Source organism: Syngnathus typhle, linkage group LG19 (assembly GCF_033458585.1).
Source record: "Syngnathus typhle isolate RoL2023-S1 ecotype Sweden linkage group LG19, RoL_Styp_1.0, whole genome shotgun sequence".
NCBI lineage: Eukaryota > Metazoa > Chordata > Actinopteri > Syngnathiformes > Syngnathidae > Syngnathus > Syngnathus typhle.
In genome coordinates, this window is record NC_083756.1 from 5,367,103 (window position 1) to 5,379,444 (window position 12,342).

General features: G+C 40.3%; 1 protein-coding gene and 1 non-coding gene across 4 annotated transcripts in view; one reads left to right on the top strand and one right to left on the bottom strand.

Moving 5' to 3' along the window:
* The first annotated feature begins 1,070 nt into the window (after positions 1-1,070).
* Positions 1,071-12,342, top strand: part of LOC133143525 (partitioning defective 3 homolog) — a 126,645-nt gene continuing 115,373 nt past the window's right edge. For 2 of the 3 annotated variants that reach the window (XM_061265478.1, XM_061265480.1), the window contains exons 1-2: positions 1,072-1,506; positions 11,503-11,604. In XM_061265478.1, the coding sequence (XP_061121462.1) occupies positions 1,387-1,506; positions 11,503-11,604 (222 nt within the window). In that variant the 5' untranslated portion in view covers positions 1,072-1,386. Of the gene's footprint in view, positions 1,507-11,502; positions 11,605-12,342 lie in introns of all 3 variants that reach the window. The other variant, XM_061265479.1, reaches the window with a different exon arrangement.
* Positions 9,406-9,477, bottom strand: trnaw-cca (transfer RNA tryptophan (anticodon CCA)). Its single transcript has one exon. It is a non-coding gene; the product is annotated as a tRNA-Trp (tRNA).

Genomic DNA, 12,342 nt, shown 5'->3' on the forward strand with positions numbered 1-12,342 from the left:
CTGAATCACTCTCATCCCCCGTGGGAGAACTGTGGGGTAATCCCAAATGTCTACTCCAGACATGTCCTATATTAAAAGCAGCCTGAAATAGCTTATGTTGCTTGCTCATTTTAATTAAATAGGTAATATGAATTTACAGACTTTTCAAAATTAGCAAAGCCTCTTTCCCTGATCTAAATTATTGTTCCCATCTTGTAACACTAAAACCAAGTGCCGTGTGCACGTAACAGCATTCATCCTGATTTTCCAGAAACATCTGAAGGCTCTTGATGAAACAATCATTCTGTTTGGGTCTGAACTTGACCTTGATGGAAGTGCACCATCATCTATTTGCATTCCTAACATAGTTTGTCAGTCAGAAGGATTTACTTCAATCTTTAAAATGCGTTTTTGATTGTTGGATGACATTTTTTCTTTAATGCTTGTGCCACAGTGTATCATAAAAAGCTTGGAAGAAGGAAGCCAGAGAAGGGATTCGTGATTTTAATAGTAAATTAGGTCACACTGCATATCAGTCCTGGGGCAAATTTTATTCTGCATCGTGGTTTAATAATTCAAGCATCCTATTTTACACTAAAATAATAATCAGTAAATTCCCTGAGCATGTTTCCCCCCCAAAAAAATTTGGAAACATTTTGTGTATAAGCAACTTGGTCCTCAGTAACTTGTGAAACAGAATATCCAACTTTACAAAAACTTTCACACGCTCATCCTACCATTCATTACTTTGAGTTGGCTGTTGCTATAATAATAATTATTGTTATTTTATTATCGGTCAAACCACACAGAGGCGCAACCTGCTAATGTAAACAAGGTTGCAGACAAAACATGGACTAGACTTCCCATGATAAAGGAATTATATTTAAACTAGTAGAACCAATTTGATTGGATAATAACACACTGGGGCTACTTTATGATCATTTATCGGGATAAAATTAGAATATTTTAGGAGCGCAACTTCCCTAAAAGATCATCCTTGTGACGCCACTGCTTTTAACCGGCCGAGTGTCATAAAATCTTATATTGGTTGTTAAAGGGTTAAATACAGAGCGCGAGTGCTTTTGCCAACCCTATTGGTTTTGCACAAGAGACATTCCTAGTGCTTGCTCCAACATGTGGACGACCCTCGCAGCGTCATGTCAGCTGTGCGCTCCCCGCTGAGAAGCCGCTCGGCTTGGAAGTTTCTGTAAAGTGAGTCAACACAAGAGAGGAGGACGCCACCCAAGTCAGTCGGTCACAGCAGAAACTGGATTTCTTTTTGGAGTTCTGCACGTATTTCACTCGAACTGTCACAACGGGGATTTTTGCGCTTCCCTAACACCGCCAGGGATGGTTTGCGTCCTTTTTACGCAGCGTCTTTTTCCTCTTTGGAATTAACAAGAGGAAATGAAGGTGACCGTGTGTTTTGGACGGACCCGGGTGGTTGTCCCGTGCGGGGATGGACATATTAAAGTCACCAGCCTCGTCGAACAAGCTGCCATGAGGTACAAAAGGGCGATCGCAAAGGTAAGAACACAACAGAATGTCACTTTGTGCATGTGGAACGTCTCGCTTCGAGGCAGGGCGACCCCAGGCGCAACTGGAGCTGAAACATGGCGACTTTTGTTGGGCGAATAAAGGTTTAAGAGCGCATAGCGTGAGAATTAAAGCCAACGTGGACCCCCCCCCCGATGGCTACTTTTTGACTCAGCTGATGCATCTTGCAAAAACGGCGCTATTGCGCGCAGAATTTGGTTGCACAATTAGAAAAACAGCCCGAAACTAAAGCATGTTGATTGACACTGGCGGAACTGTTTGTGCAATTAATGTACTCGGAAACGAAACATGCGCGTAATATTCTGCGTGCAGGTGAGTCATGAGTTTGCAAACTGAATGACCAAACGATCAATCGGCGTTTGACGCAATCGACGACGGGAATACAATATTATAAGATGTATCTGAATTCTTTGAAATACTTTTTTTCTTTTCTCACTTGCAAGATGCACCGCAAACGTATGGAGTTAAAAAAAAACAATACACAAGTACATATACCTGAAAAATCTACTATAATATAATGATCTCTTTGAATCATGCAGGGGTACCTAATATTGTGGCTAGTGAGCGTAAAAAAAAATCCCACTTAAGTAGACACTCATTGCCCTCTTTTAAACGCTAACCACGTTTTGGAGCATATTCAAGCTTCATGTTGGAATGTGGACCCCCTGCTCCAAACCTGAAAGGACCCATTGGCCCCCCAAAAAGGTTTCTTGTGGCTGTCTTTTCAAATCCACTTGGTAAATGAATTAAAAGTTAGTAGTGCCTTCGCATTTCCATTGAGTAATGAAATACTGCATATCAACATTAATTCTTAATGAGGACTTCCTCTGACACATACATCGCACTTTCCCTTAATAGTTTTCCGCGGCTCAGCAGAATAGAAGCGACTGGACCATTGATCTGTGCTGTGGTATTGTAAATGGAGAAGCGTTGGCTCCCGGAGAACATGGCCATCTGCAACAGGTCCGTTAAGCCCTTTGGGCCTCTGGAAGACATAATTGCTTGTATGGAGAGTCACTTGAGAGTTTCAAATGTTCTCAGATCTGACAAAGAATAATCCGCCTTCTAATGTTGCAGTTTATGAGATTTATTAGAAGTATGTGGATGGATGCAAAAGATGCTGTAGATTGTAGACCAAAAAACTTTTGCTTTTCTATCTCAGCCAGTGATGGACAAAGTTCTTCTGTGGGAGCTTTCAAAGGCTTTCTTTTAGTGAAGGCTTTTGTAACAATTGATTCCACATAAAAGAAAATTGCCTAAACCTTGTAGTGTAATGTAGTGCCATCAGAAATGGTATTAAAATCATTCAATGTGGGTTCTTGCACTGGCTGCATTTCCCAGCATCCACAGGAAATAATATATTAAGATGCAGACCTCCATTATATGTATTTTGAATTACACCTACTGTATGTCCCTGATAGATTCTGTATTCATTTCCCAGTGCATCATTTTCTGTGGCTCAGCAGAATAGCAGAGACTAGTCTATTGATCGAGGTTGTGGTACTGTAAATGTAGACCGTAACATAGATCATTAAAGCCCTTTTGGATACAGTTTCACACGCATGCAGAAAAACCAGTGGCATCTCAGAATGGGTGATGGATGGTAATTGAGGACGGATAAGTTCAGACTTCTGGTCAAGCATAAGAAATTCATTTCTGCTACATCAGGGAAGAGAGCACGGGATAGGAGTGAAGTGTGGACTCGGTAACCTCTCATCATCCTCGTACAACTTCACCTCCCTACTCGGGATCCCCCACGCCGTCGACTGGCCTTAAGATCAATGACACCACAGCCAGGCCCTTATCTTTTTCAAACAGTGTCTCTCTTCAGGGTCAAGGTAAGGGCATTTCAGGGCCTCCCCTTAGTCTAGAATTCCACTCATGTGTACACAAAACAGTTGCACACGTGCTGTGGAGGTGGCGGGAGAGCACAGGCGTGCAACGACTTGTGAGAGAGTCAACAGACATGAGGAACTCTCAATTCGGGGTTGAGCTTGAGTGTTTCATGCAAAGCTGCAAGGATTTCTGGTACCTCTTGCCAAATGCAGCAAGCCACGTGTAATAGTGCCAAATAGTGCTGCCATGCCAAGTCTTTGCATGATGTTTTTTTTTTTTTTCTGGCTACATACAAGACAGTATATCAGAATATATGGGTGTTTAGTGACATTTTTTTCAGCAAGTGATAAGAGACATAAAACAGGAGTCCTATGAGAAGCCAAATGGTTCAGCGAATCCAGTTAATTATTAACCAGTACGGTTAGACACATTACAATAGAACAGACATGCACTTGTGTAAGTCTTATTAGACTTTCTCAAAGCAAGTAATTAATTTTTATCTGTACAATTGAGACTTTTTATTTAGTGACGTCTGATATTTTATGAAAACACGGTAGTGTTGTGTTAAACCTGATGTCTAATGCTAGTGCTAAATAGCATTTACGTTGCTGTGCTATGAATGTTAAAGGACTGTCTACAAATGGTGCAGCAACTGATGTAGACAGACAATGTACCGTAATTTTCGGACTATAAGTCGCACCAGAGTATAAGTCGCACCAGCCATAAAATGCCCAAAAAAGTGAAAAAAAACATATATATGTATATAAGTCGCTCCTGAGTATAAGTCTCCCCCCCCCCCCACCCAAACTATGAAAAAAAAATGCGACTTATAGTCCGAAAATTACGGTAACATTAATCATAGTCATATATATAGCAATTGAGATTTCTCAATGGACAGTTCTGTTGATTATTCCGTTTTTTCTCGAAGGGTAACTTCTGGTGCAGTTCTTCCCATTTTATTTTTCAGTTGTTTTTCTCATCTCACATTTCCGTGAGGTAACGTTTTCCCTCCTAAAGCTGGATGTAAGCGAAATAAGCAAGTCCTAGCAAAAGCCAGCTATGTGGTTTGTTTTGACACGAAATGACAGGCCAGGCCCTCTTGGGTGTCATCCAACGTTTTGCCGGCAGCTGATTTTCTGCAAGCGTGATTGCAGTTGCAACAGAGTTCGTCGACCCTTAAAAGGGCGATTGGAAATGTTCACCTTTTCTTTTTGGGTCAACATATACGGCGGTTGAGAAAACGGTGCGTCACTGTCAGGTAATCCATCCCAAGCATTACTTTGCGTTCATAAGACTTAAAGCAGCAGAGCTATTGAAGTCATTAGAATTTAGGTCATTTAAATTACAATATTCAATCGTGCACTAAAGGCAATCACACTTGTAAACGTATTAAAATCTATTCCGAGTTGCTCTAATATTCTAAACTGGGTTATTCTTAGAGGCATTTCATTCTATTATTCATTGAATATTCTGTGTTAATTATCATTCATTTGAAACCCGTAAGTGACTTTTTTAAGATAATGGATGGATGGAAAATAAAAATAAAAATGGATGGATGGAAAATAAAAGTAAAATTAAAAATACATTTCTATCTATCTTTTGTATCACCCGAGTCCATTTTCCACGAGTTAAGTTTTCTTTTCAGCTCCTTTTATACAAGATGACTTGGATTTGTCCAAAAGTAACCATGTAAGCTCTGCCAAACATCTGCCCACCATAATATCCTCTCAAACATGCACACTAAGCTGTCAAATGGAAAATACATGCTCAAGGCTGTTGGAGCAAAAAAAAAAAAAAAAGACTTCCTTGATATGTGCATGGTTTTGTTGGCGGCACTGTCAGGAAAATCCAGTCGTTTGGACCGACATATTCCAAACTCAGCAGTACCTCATGTGCCGAGTGATAGGTAAAATTCGGCACGATGCTGAACGATATTTCTGTCGCCGTAGATGTGGCATAAGTTTGCCGTGAATTTTTCTATGGAGCTTAAAGCCTCTCTCTTCCAAAACAATAATTCTTAGGAAGATTTGGAATTTATTGCTGCGTCTTATAACAAGCGAGCTACTGTTTCATCTTTTCACTATTATATCGCCAAGGCAATTAATCGTCATCTCCAGTTTCTATTGGCTTCATCTAACAAGTCCCTTCTTGCCTTTTTCTGAAAGGCCAAAGATGTTTACCTCCATTTTTAAAGATCAGAGATAATTTGTTTCCAACATGCTCATCTATAAGTCTGCAAAATATCCACCTACACAAATTGTGCAGTTTCCCTAGAGACGTCATGGACCTGCCATATTTCCAACATGTTGAGACTACTGTGCGTGTGTTTATTTTACACAACTTATGATTGTGACATTTCTAAATGATCGTCAGCGGGTGTCCCATTATATCACATCACATAAATAGACCCTTATTGCGCATTCTTGAGCAAATGAATTTAAATAACAAGACTGTGTAAACCTCCCCCATCTGTCCAACACATCTGTCACTCAGAGACCTCCTCAGTAATTATTCGGTTTTGTCACGGAATGCCTGAGCGGCATCCTGTAGAGAGTGTGTTTGTGTGTGTGGGTGTGTGATTGACCTGGTCGAGCCGGTTTCTTGCTCACTGTCAACAGTCACTCTGCCTTTCAACCAAATGCATTTCCTTTGCATACGAGCGAGAGGCCTGCAACACTCTAAAGTTTTCATTGACTCTTTTTTTTTTTTTGGGCACAATTTCCTTAACCTTCCAATTTCCCTGCAACTTGATGTGTTTGCCAGAGTTCACATCTCAGCTCAAGTGTGAATACTACACAGAGGTGTGAATTAACTACATAGCACAATAAACCATATTAGTCCTAAGAGTGAGTCAAACTCAACCAGTGCAACTTTATTTCCTAGAAACTTTTATTTGTTAGTTTACTAAGCTATCCAGAAAGGCAGATTTTTGGAAAAAGCCCTCAGAGATCCTTCCTGGCTGACTTAGCAGAAACCAACTTCTTCTTTCCTTCCACTAATTTTGCTTGTTATATACACTACCATTCAAAAGTTTGGGGTCGCAAATTTGTTTGGGTGACCCCAAACTTTTGAACGGTAGTGTATATATTTATTTAGATAATTATTTATAGATTACAAATATCATCTTCTGTGTAAAAAATCTTATAATATATATGTATACTTATATTCATAGATTATATATAATCTTATACAAATATAAGATATAGTTTATAATATTTAATTCACAATATTTTATTATAATAATATTTACACTACCGTTCAAAAGTTTGGGGTCACCCACGGTAGTGTATGATCCATCATGGTGCCTTAAATTTATCACTCATAGTCCGGAGAGACTTTTAAACCTTCTGTTTTGAATCAACCAGAGTGGGTGCATGTGCAGTTCTTCAACCCCACCAGTAGACCACAAAGGACACCCGTCACCATTTCCACATCATCTTCTCACCACCACATGGCTCCGTGCCATTTTCTCTCTTTTATTTTCACACCACGCCTGCCTTCAACATTGGTGGTCTTGATGAGAAAACTAATACAATGCTGCTTATATCACTGAAGTCTAATATTCTGTCTGGGTCCAGCGTAATCTAATCATTTTTTAATTTACAGTTCACAGAGAATCTGTGAGTAGCAGGGTGGAATGACTTTGGTCACTAGAGGGCATATAAATGAAATATGAGCTCAGAAATAAGTGGTTCAATGCATTGACGTGCTCTGAAGCTTGAATGGTCAGTCCATTAGCAGGCAACAGAGAAGAGCAGGTTCAGAAATGGGAGGAGCAGAGCCTGCAGACATGACAGCCTCAATATTGCTGGTTTTTTTTGCTCTGCAAGTGTTCCAGCTGCTTTTCCGGTGGAGAAGTAATTCAAACCATCTGAAGCCACTGGTTCTGCTCTGCTAAAAATATGATGTTATGGTTAGAGGGGTAACGGCCGCGTGGTAGATTAGAGAGTGATGATTTTGAAGTTGAACCAAGAGGCTTGGTGTGCTTTGATGATCACGTTATTTCTGTCTTTAAATTCAGGGAGGTAGTTAGCAGGACATTTGAAATTCTGCTTCTTTTTAGTCCACCGTGTGAATTTAATCATGATAAACCAACGTAACGAATGCAAGCCATGCTAAGATGAAGCCGGATTGTCAACATGCTAGTGTGAGCCAAAAGTCATCGTCAACTTTTGACTTTACAGGCATCAAATGCTTCCAAGATGTTGCATTTCCCAAAATTAATCTCAGGAATTTATGTAGAGTCGAGAATAACATGGGATGATACATATTCTGATCTTCTCACAAATCAGATTAAACATTCTTGCACTGGACCATATTTCTCGTATGAGTTCACCATAAGGTCTTAAAATATGTTTTTGCCTTTAGGGTATGTTAGCTAGTCAATTTCTTTAATCGACCAAGGTGTCAAATAACCAATTCAAATGTTATTATTAAAATATAATTTTGAGTCATCGGGTTCACTCGCCTGACATCTGTGCACTCAGCTCCCACTCAGTTGTCCGTCTCTATGAAGCCTGTAATTAGCCGGTGGTGACCTGCCCAAGGCATCATCTGCCTTTTGCTTGAAATCAACTGGGATGGGCTCTAGCTCCTCACAAGTCGGAATAGCACGAGCAGAATAGATGGAAGGGATGGAGATGCCGAACAATATGGCTGCCTGCAGGAGTTTTGTGATTACGGAGGTGTCATTTTTCTCCGAATTCCCAAAATAAACCATATTGCCAAGTCATCCCATCTGCGAGAAATCTAACCATTCAAGTTCGAGTTCTCTGGATGAGCAGATGGCTTAAATGCAGCGTCTCCCTCCGGGATCCCAAGCTAAAACCTCTCTGTGTAACACGAAACCCACCTTCTGCTTCTTTCCTCTAATAGCCACTTAAATCGTATTGTTGACTCCTTCACGATGTTTTAATTTCGATCATCGGGGTATTGAAGTGTGTATTAAAGACGTCGCCTAAAATATAATCTTAGCCTGACCGTAGGTTGACTCTCAAATTGTCTTAATGATAATCATTAGGCAACCACCTCACTGCCATCATCTCTGTCTGCAGTAGCAATTCCAGCTCCCGTTGAGTCACCACGCAGTTTATTTTGTTTATATGCACCAGATGTCGAGGTCGCTATGTTCTGTCATCATAAAGGGTGTTGAGGATCAAAAGGTCAAACTGTTTTAGCCTTTGAGTTTCTTTTAAAGTAATTGGAGAGTGGTTAATATTCAAGCTGTGGTCTAAAAAACAACAAGAAAAGTGGAAGCCTGTTTGCATTGTGCTGTAAAGCTCAAAACTCTGAAAGTGGGCGGTTGACTGGTTGGACTACTGGTTGGAGCTGCTGAGTCACCGGGAGGTTGGAACACCCATAGCTCAGAAATCACAGGATAGCGGTTTCACATTTTTCTCCTGTGAATGTCTCGCTCAGTTCGATACTCCAACCTTGTTTTGTAATGTACACACAACACAATTAGATCCTGTGTCAACTTGAAAATAGTTTCATCCACTTTGCTATTTTCTCAGTCTCAGGGTTTGTCTAGTATTTTTAAAAAAAAGAATCACGATGGGATCTTTTGCATTCCTCCACTGTACTCACCCTGAAAGGTGGCAAAGTTAATCTTTAAAAATCATTACACTGTGATGATTTTAGTGGTTATGCCTTAGTGGTGTCTGCTTTTTTTTTTTTTTTTTTAAGTGGTGACAGATTTATTACCATGCACGTAATAGGGGTATCAAATTGTTGCTCTAGTTTCCTTCTCTCACCATGAGTTGCTAAATTACTTGAGAGGAGCCTGGTTAAATTTGTGAATGTTAAGACCTGCTTTACGTGTTTGCTAACGTGATGAGCAAAGTTTCTTTGAGCCACAGCATTATTCTACTCCTAATGTAGAAATCAGATCTCACCCAGTTGACAAAGGAGAGCTTGTTGATACTATCTTCAAACGATTGTCCTATCTATCGCAAAGTCTTCCTGCATGTTTTTTCCCCAGATGCAATCACCGGTTTCGAAATCCACTACAGAGACGATGGTGTTTCAAAAGAATGACCCCGACGTGATTTGAACACGCAACCTTCTGATCTGGAGTCAGACGCGCTACCGTTGCGCCACGAGGTCCTGTTTAGCTGCAGCGGCAGGAGATCAACTTGTGGTTTCAGTGGGAATGGCAACAGCCGCACTCTGAAAAAGCACGTGTTCTATTTCTCAGTCTTCCCGTCACTGAATCACCACAGGGCACAAGCTTCTGTGCATGTTTGGACGACGACAGGAAATCTGCTGCGGTACAAAGACGTGGATAATAGAGTGAAAAGAGCTTTTGTCCTGCTAGTTATTGTGTTTTGTGCTTGGATGTGTGACAGATAACCTGTGTCACCTTCCAACTCAAGTGTGGTGGTGTCCGGGCTTACACGAATGAATACATAGTTTCAAGCTTCAGGTTTAAAAAAAAAAAAAAAAAAAAAAAAAAAAAAAAGGTCAACATGGCGAGATGAGCAAAACAATAACCACTTCCGCCTTAATCAATATTTCATGGAATATAAAAGGCAAACGTGTCGCTGTTGACACGAATTGACGTTTCCTGAGGTTCCTTTAAGTCACAGGTGTCAAACTCAAGGCCCGGGTGCCAGATACGGCCCGCCACATCATTTTATGTGACAAATTGTGCATCAAATCCGTGTGTCATTACTAGAATTGCAAATTGTCTTCACTTTTAATAATATCTTTTTTTTTTAAATATTTGACCAGTTTTTACTCATCTGATTTGAAAACGAGTTATTTGTCAGTTTGTTTTGTAGCTTTTACTGTATATAATATACATTTATTTGGGGTGACAGTCATAATGGCCCTCCGAAAGTAGCTATGACTTGGGTCTATTATTTTTCAAGGCAAAGCAGCCCGCTTTGTAAAGCTCCGACATGGCTTCAAGCATGTCAAATCCAAACTGTGTCTGCTCATGTTCTTTCAGCTCCACAAGTGTGTCTTCGGGATTATGTTTTTGTGGCTGAGCTGCTCTCAAAAGTAATCCATTTCAAGAACAAGCCAGGATGAGGCCTGTGCCAAATTGACATATGGCAGTATTTTGCCCTTGGTTCACTTTTTAAGCAGAAATATCGAGACACCTGTATGAGGTGAATTTAATCATATCGTGCAACTTTAATGTCAACAATGTTCTCTTCCTCTTCTGTTTCGGGACTTACCACATTTTCCTCCCTTATAACCCCCTAAAAATTTTTTTAGCACACCAGCATTCCTTTCATGAGTTGGACCATTTTTCCTGGTGAACCAGAGTGGAGTTAAGTAAAACAGAGCCTGTAGGCATTTGACCACAGACCCAAAGATAGCTCCGTTTGGAGGAGAGAAAGGGCTGAAGAAAACAAACAGACAGAGGGAGGGAGGACACAACAGGACAAAGAGCGAGGGGATTCTTTCCTAACATCAGGATGGAAGGAATAGTCTTCTAGCTGATTGCTTTCTCTTTATCCTCTTGTCGAAATTGCCTTCAATGGTTCGGTGCGTGAAGACTTTAAGCTGGCCGGAGTCAGAATGAAGAAAGAAATGGTTTGACTCTGCAATTATTTTGTATGCTTGAAACAAACGAAAGTACATCGATAGCATTGTCCCCATTGAAACTCTGTTGCTAGCCAAAACAGCAGCAAAGTATGGAAACAGTTTCTCAGATGACGGAGGCCCACTTTTCATCAAACTTTTGTCCCAAATTGGTTCCATGCCACTGCTGCTCTTTTTTTAATGTGTAAAGTTCACTATATGGTTTAAGCAGTTTTAAATAAATTAGTGATTTTAAAACTAAATGGGTTCTGTTTTTATTTTTTACAGAGGTACCAAATCAGTATTGAGAATCGTGGTAAATCACAGGTATTGGTACCGACTACTGACATTCCGGTATTGTGACACCACTAATACAACAGATTAAAATATTTCATAACAGCTAGTACAAGGTCAATCCGTCAACATATCACAATGTGCCAACTGAGTAGCGCATTTATGACCCACATAATGATCAGATCAGTTGATTCCAATATCTGTTGCCTTGGCAACCGTTATGTCTGGCACTGATGACATCCCAAATCTTGTGCACATGAATTGCAAATCGATTTTTCTGACTCAACTCTCTCCCATTATAAGGATCCAAGTTACTGGGTCCAAGTCCACAGATTGGAACACCGTGATGGCGGAATCCTTGACCTGGATGATGTCCTCAGTGATGTGGTGGATGACAAAGACAGGGTAAGTCCTAATGTTTATATCGATAAGATGAATTGTTTTCATATTGGTGTTTAGTAATATTGCTGGCTGTTCTATTTACAATAAATTCTGCAGTACAGCCTGCGGTAGAATAAAATAATCTATATTATGTACAAAGATGTTTCGTTTCGTCACCCACTCTAATATTCTAGGAGCTTAATTGTATGAACGGTTCTCAGCATGACTTTAATATTAATAAGCCTGTGTTCAGGTTCATTATAATGGCTAGGTGCCATGGTTACAAATCATGTGAGCTGAGGCCTCCGAGCAGCTGTTTTGCACCTGCTACTCCTCCATTGATGTCAGTAGTGTGCATGTGTGTGTGTGTGTGCGGCACTGGAAAGCAAAATCAGTGATGAATCGCCGTTTTTGTCTCTCATCACCTGAACAGATGACTGAAGGTTATTTAGTAAGCTTCAGTAGTTTAAATGTGTGACACCAGTCTTGTCCACAAGAGGGTGCTCGTGTGCTCCCCTATTTTGTGCATTATAAACTTCTGACTTGAATATATAATATATTTCAGGATACAAATCAAGAAAGCATTTTCAATTCATCCACTGAACAATCCGTAACCGCAATAGGTCCAAAACTCAGCTGCTGTCATTTTAACAAGATCCCCTGACAGAAGTGACATCACACTTGTTCTCCAGCAACTTAATTGGGCGCCCATTTCATTCAAGATCCTCCTCCTCAAATTCAAAGCAAACAGGTTAAATGTCG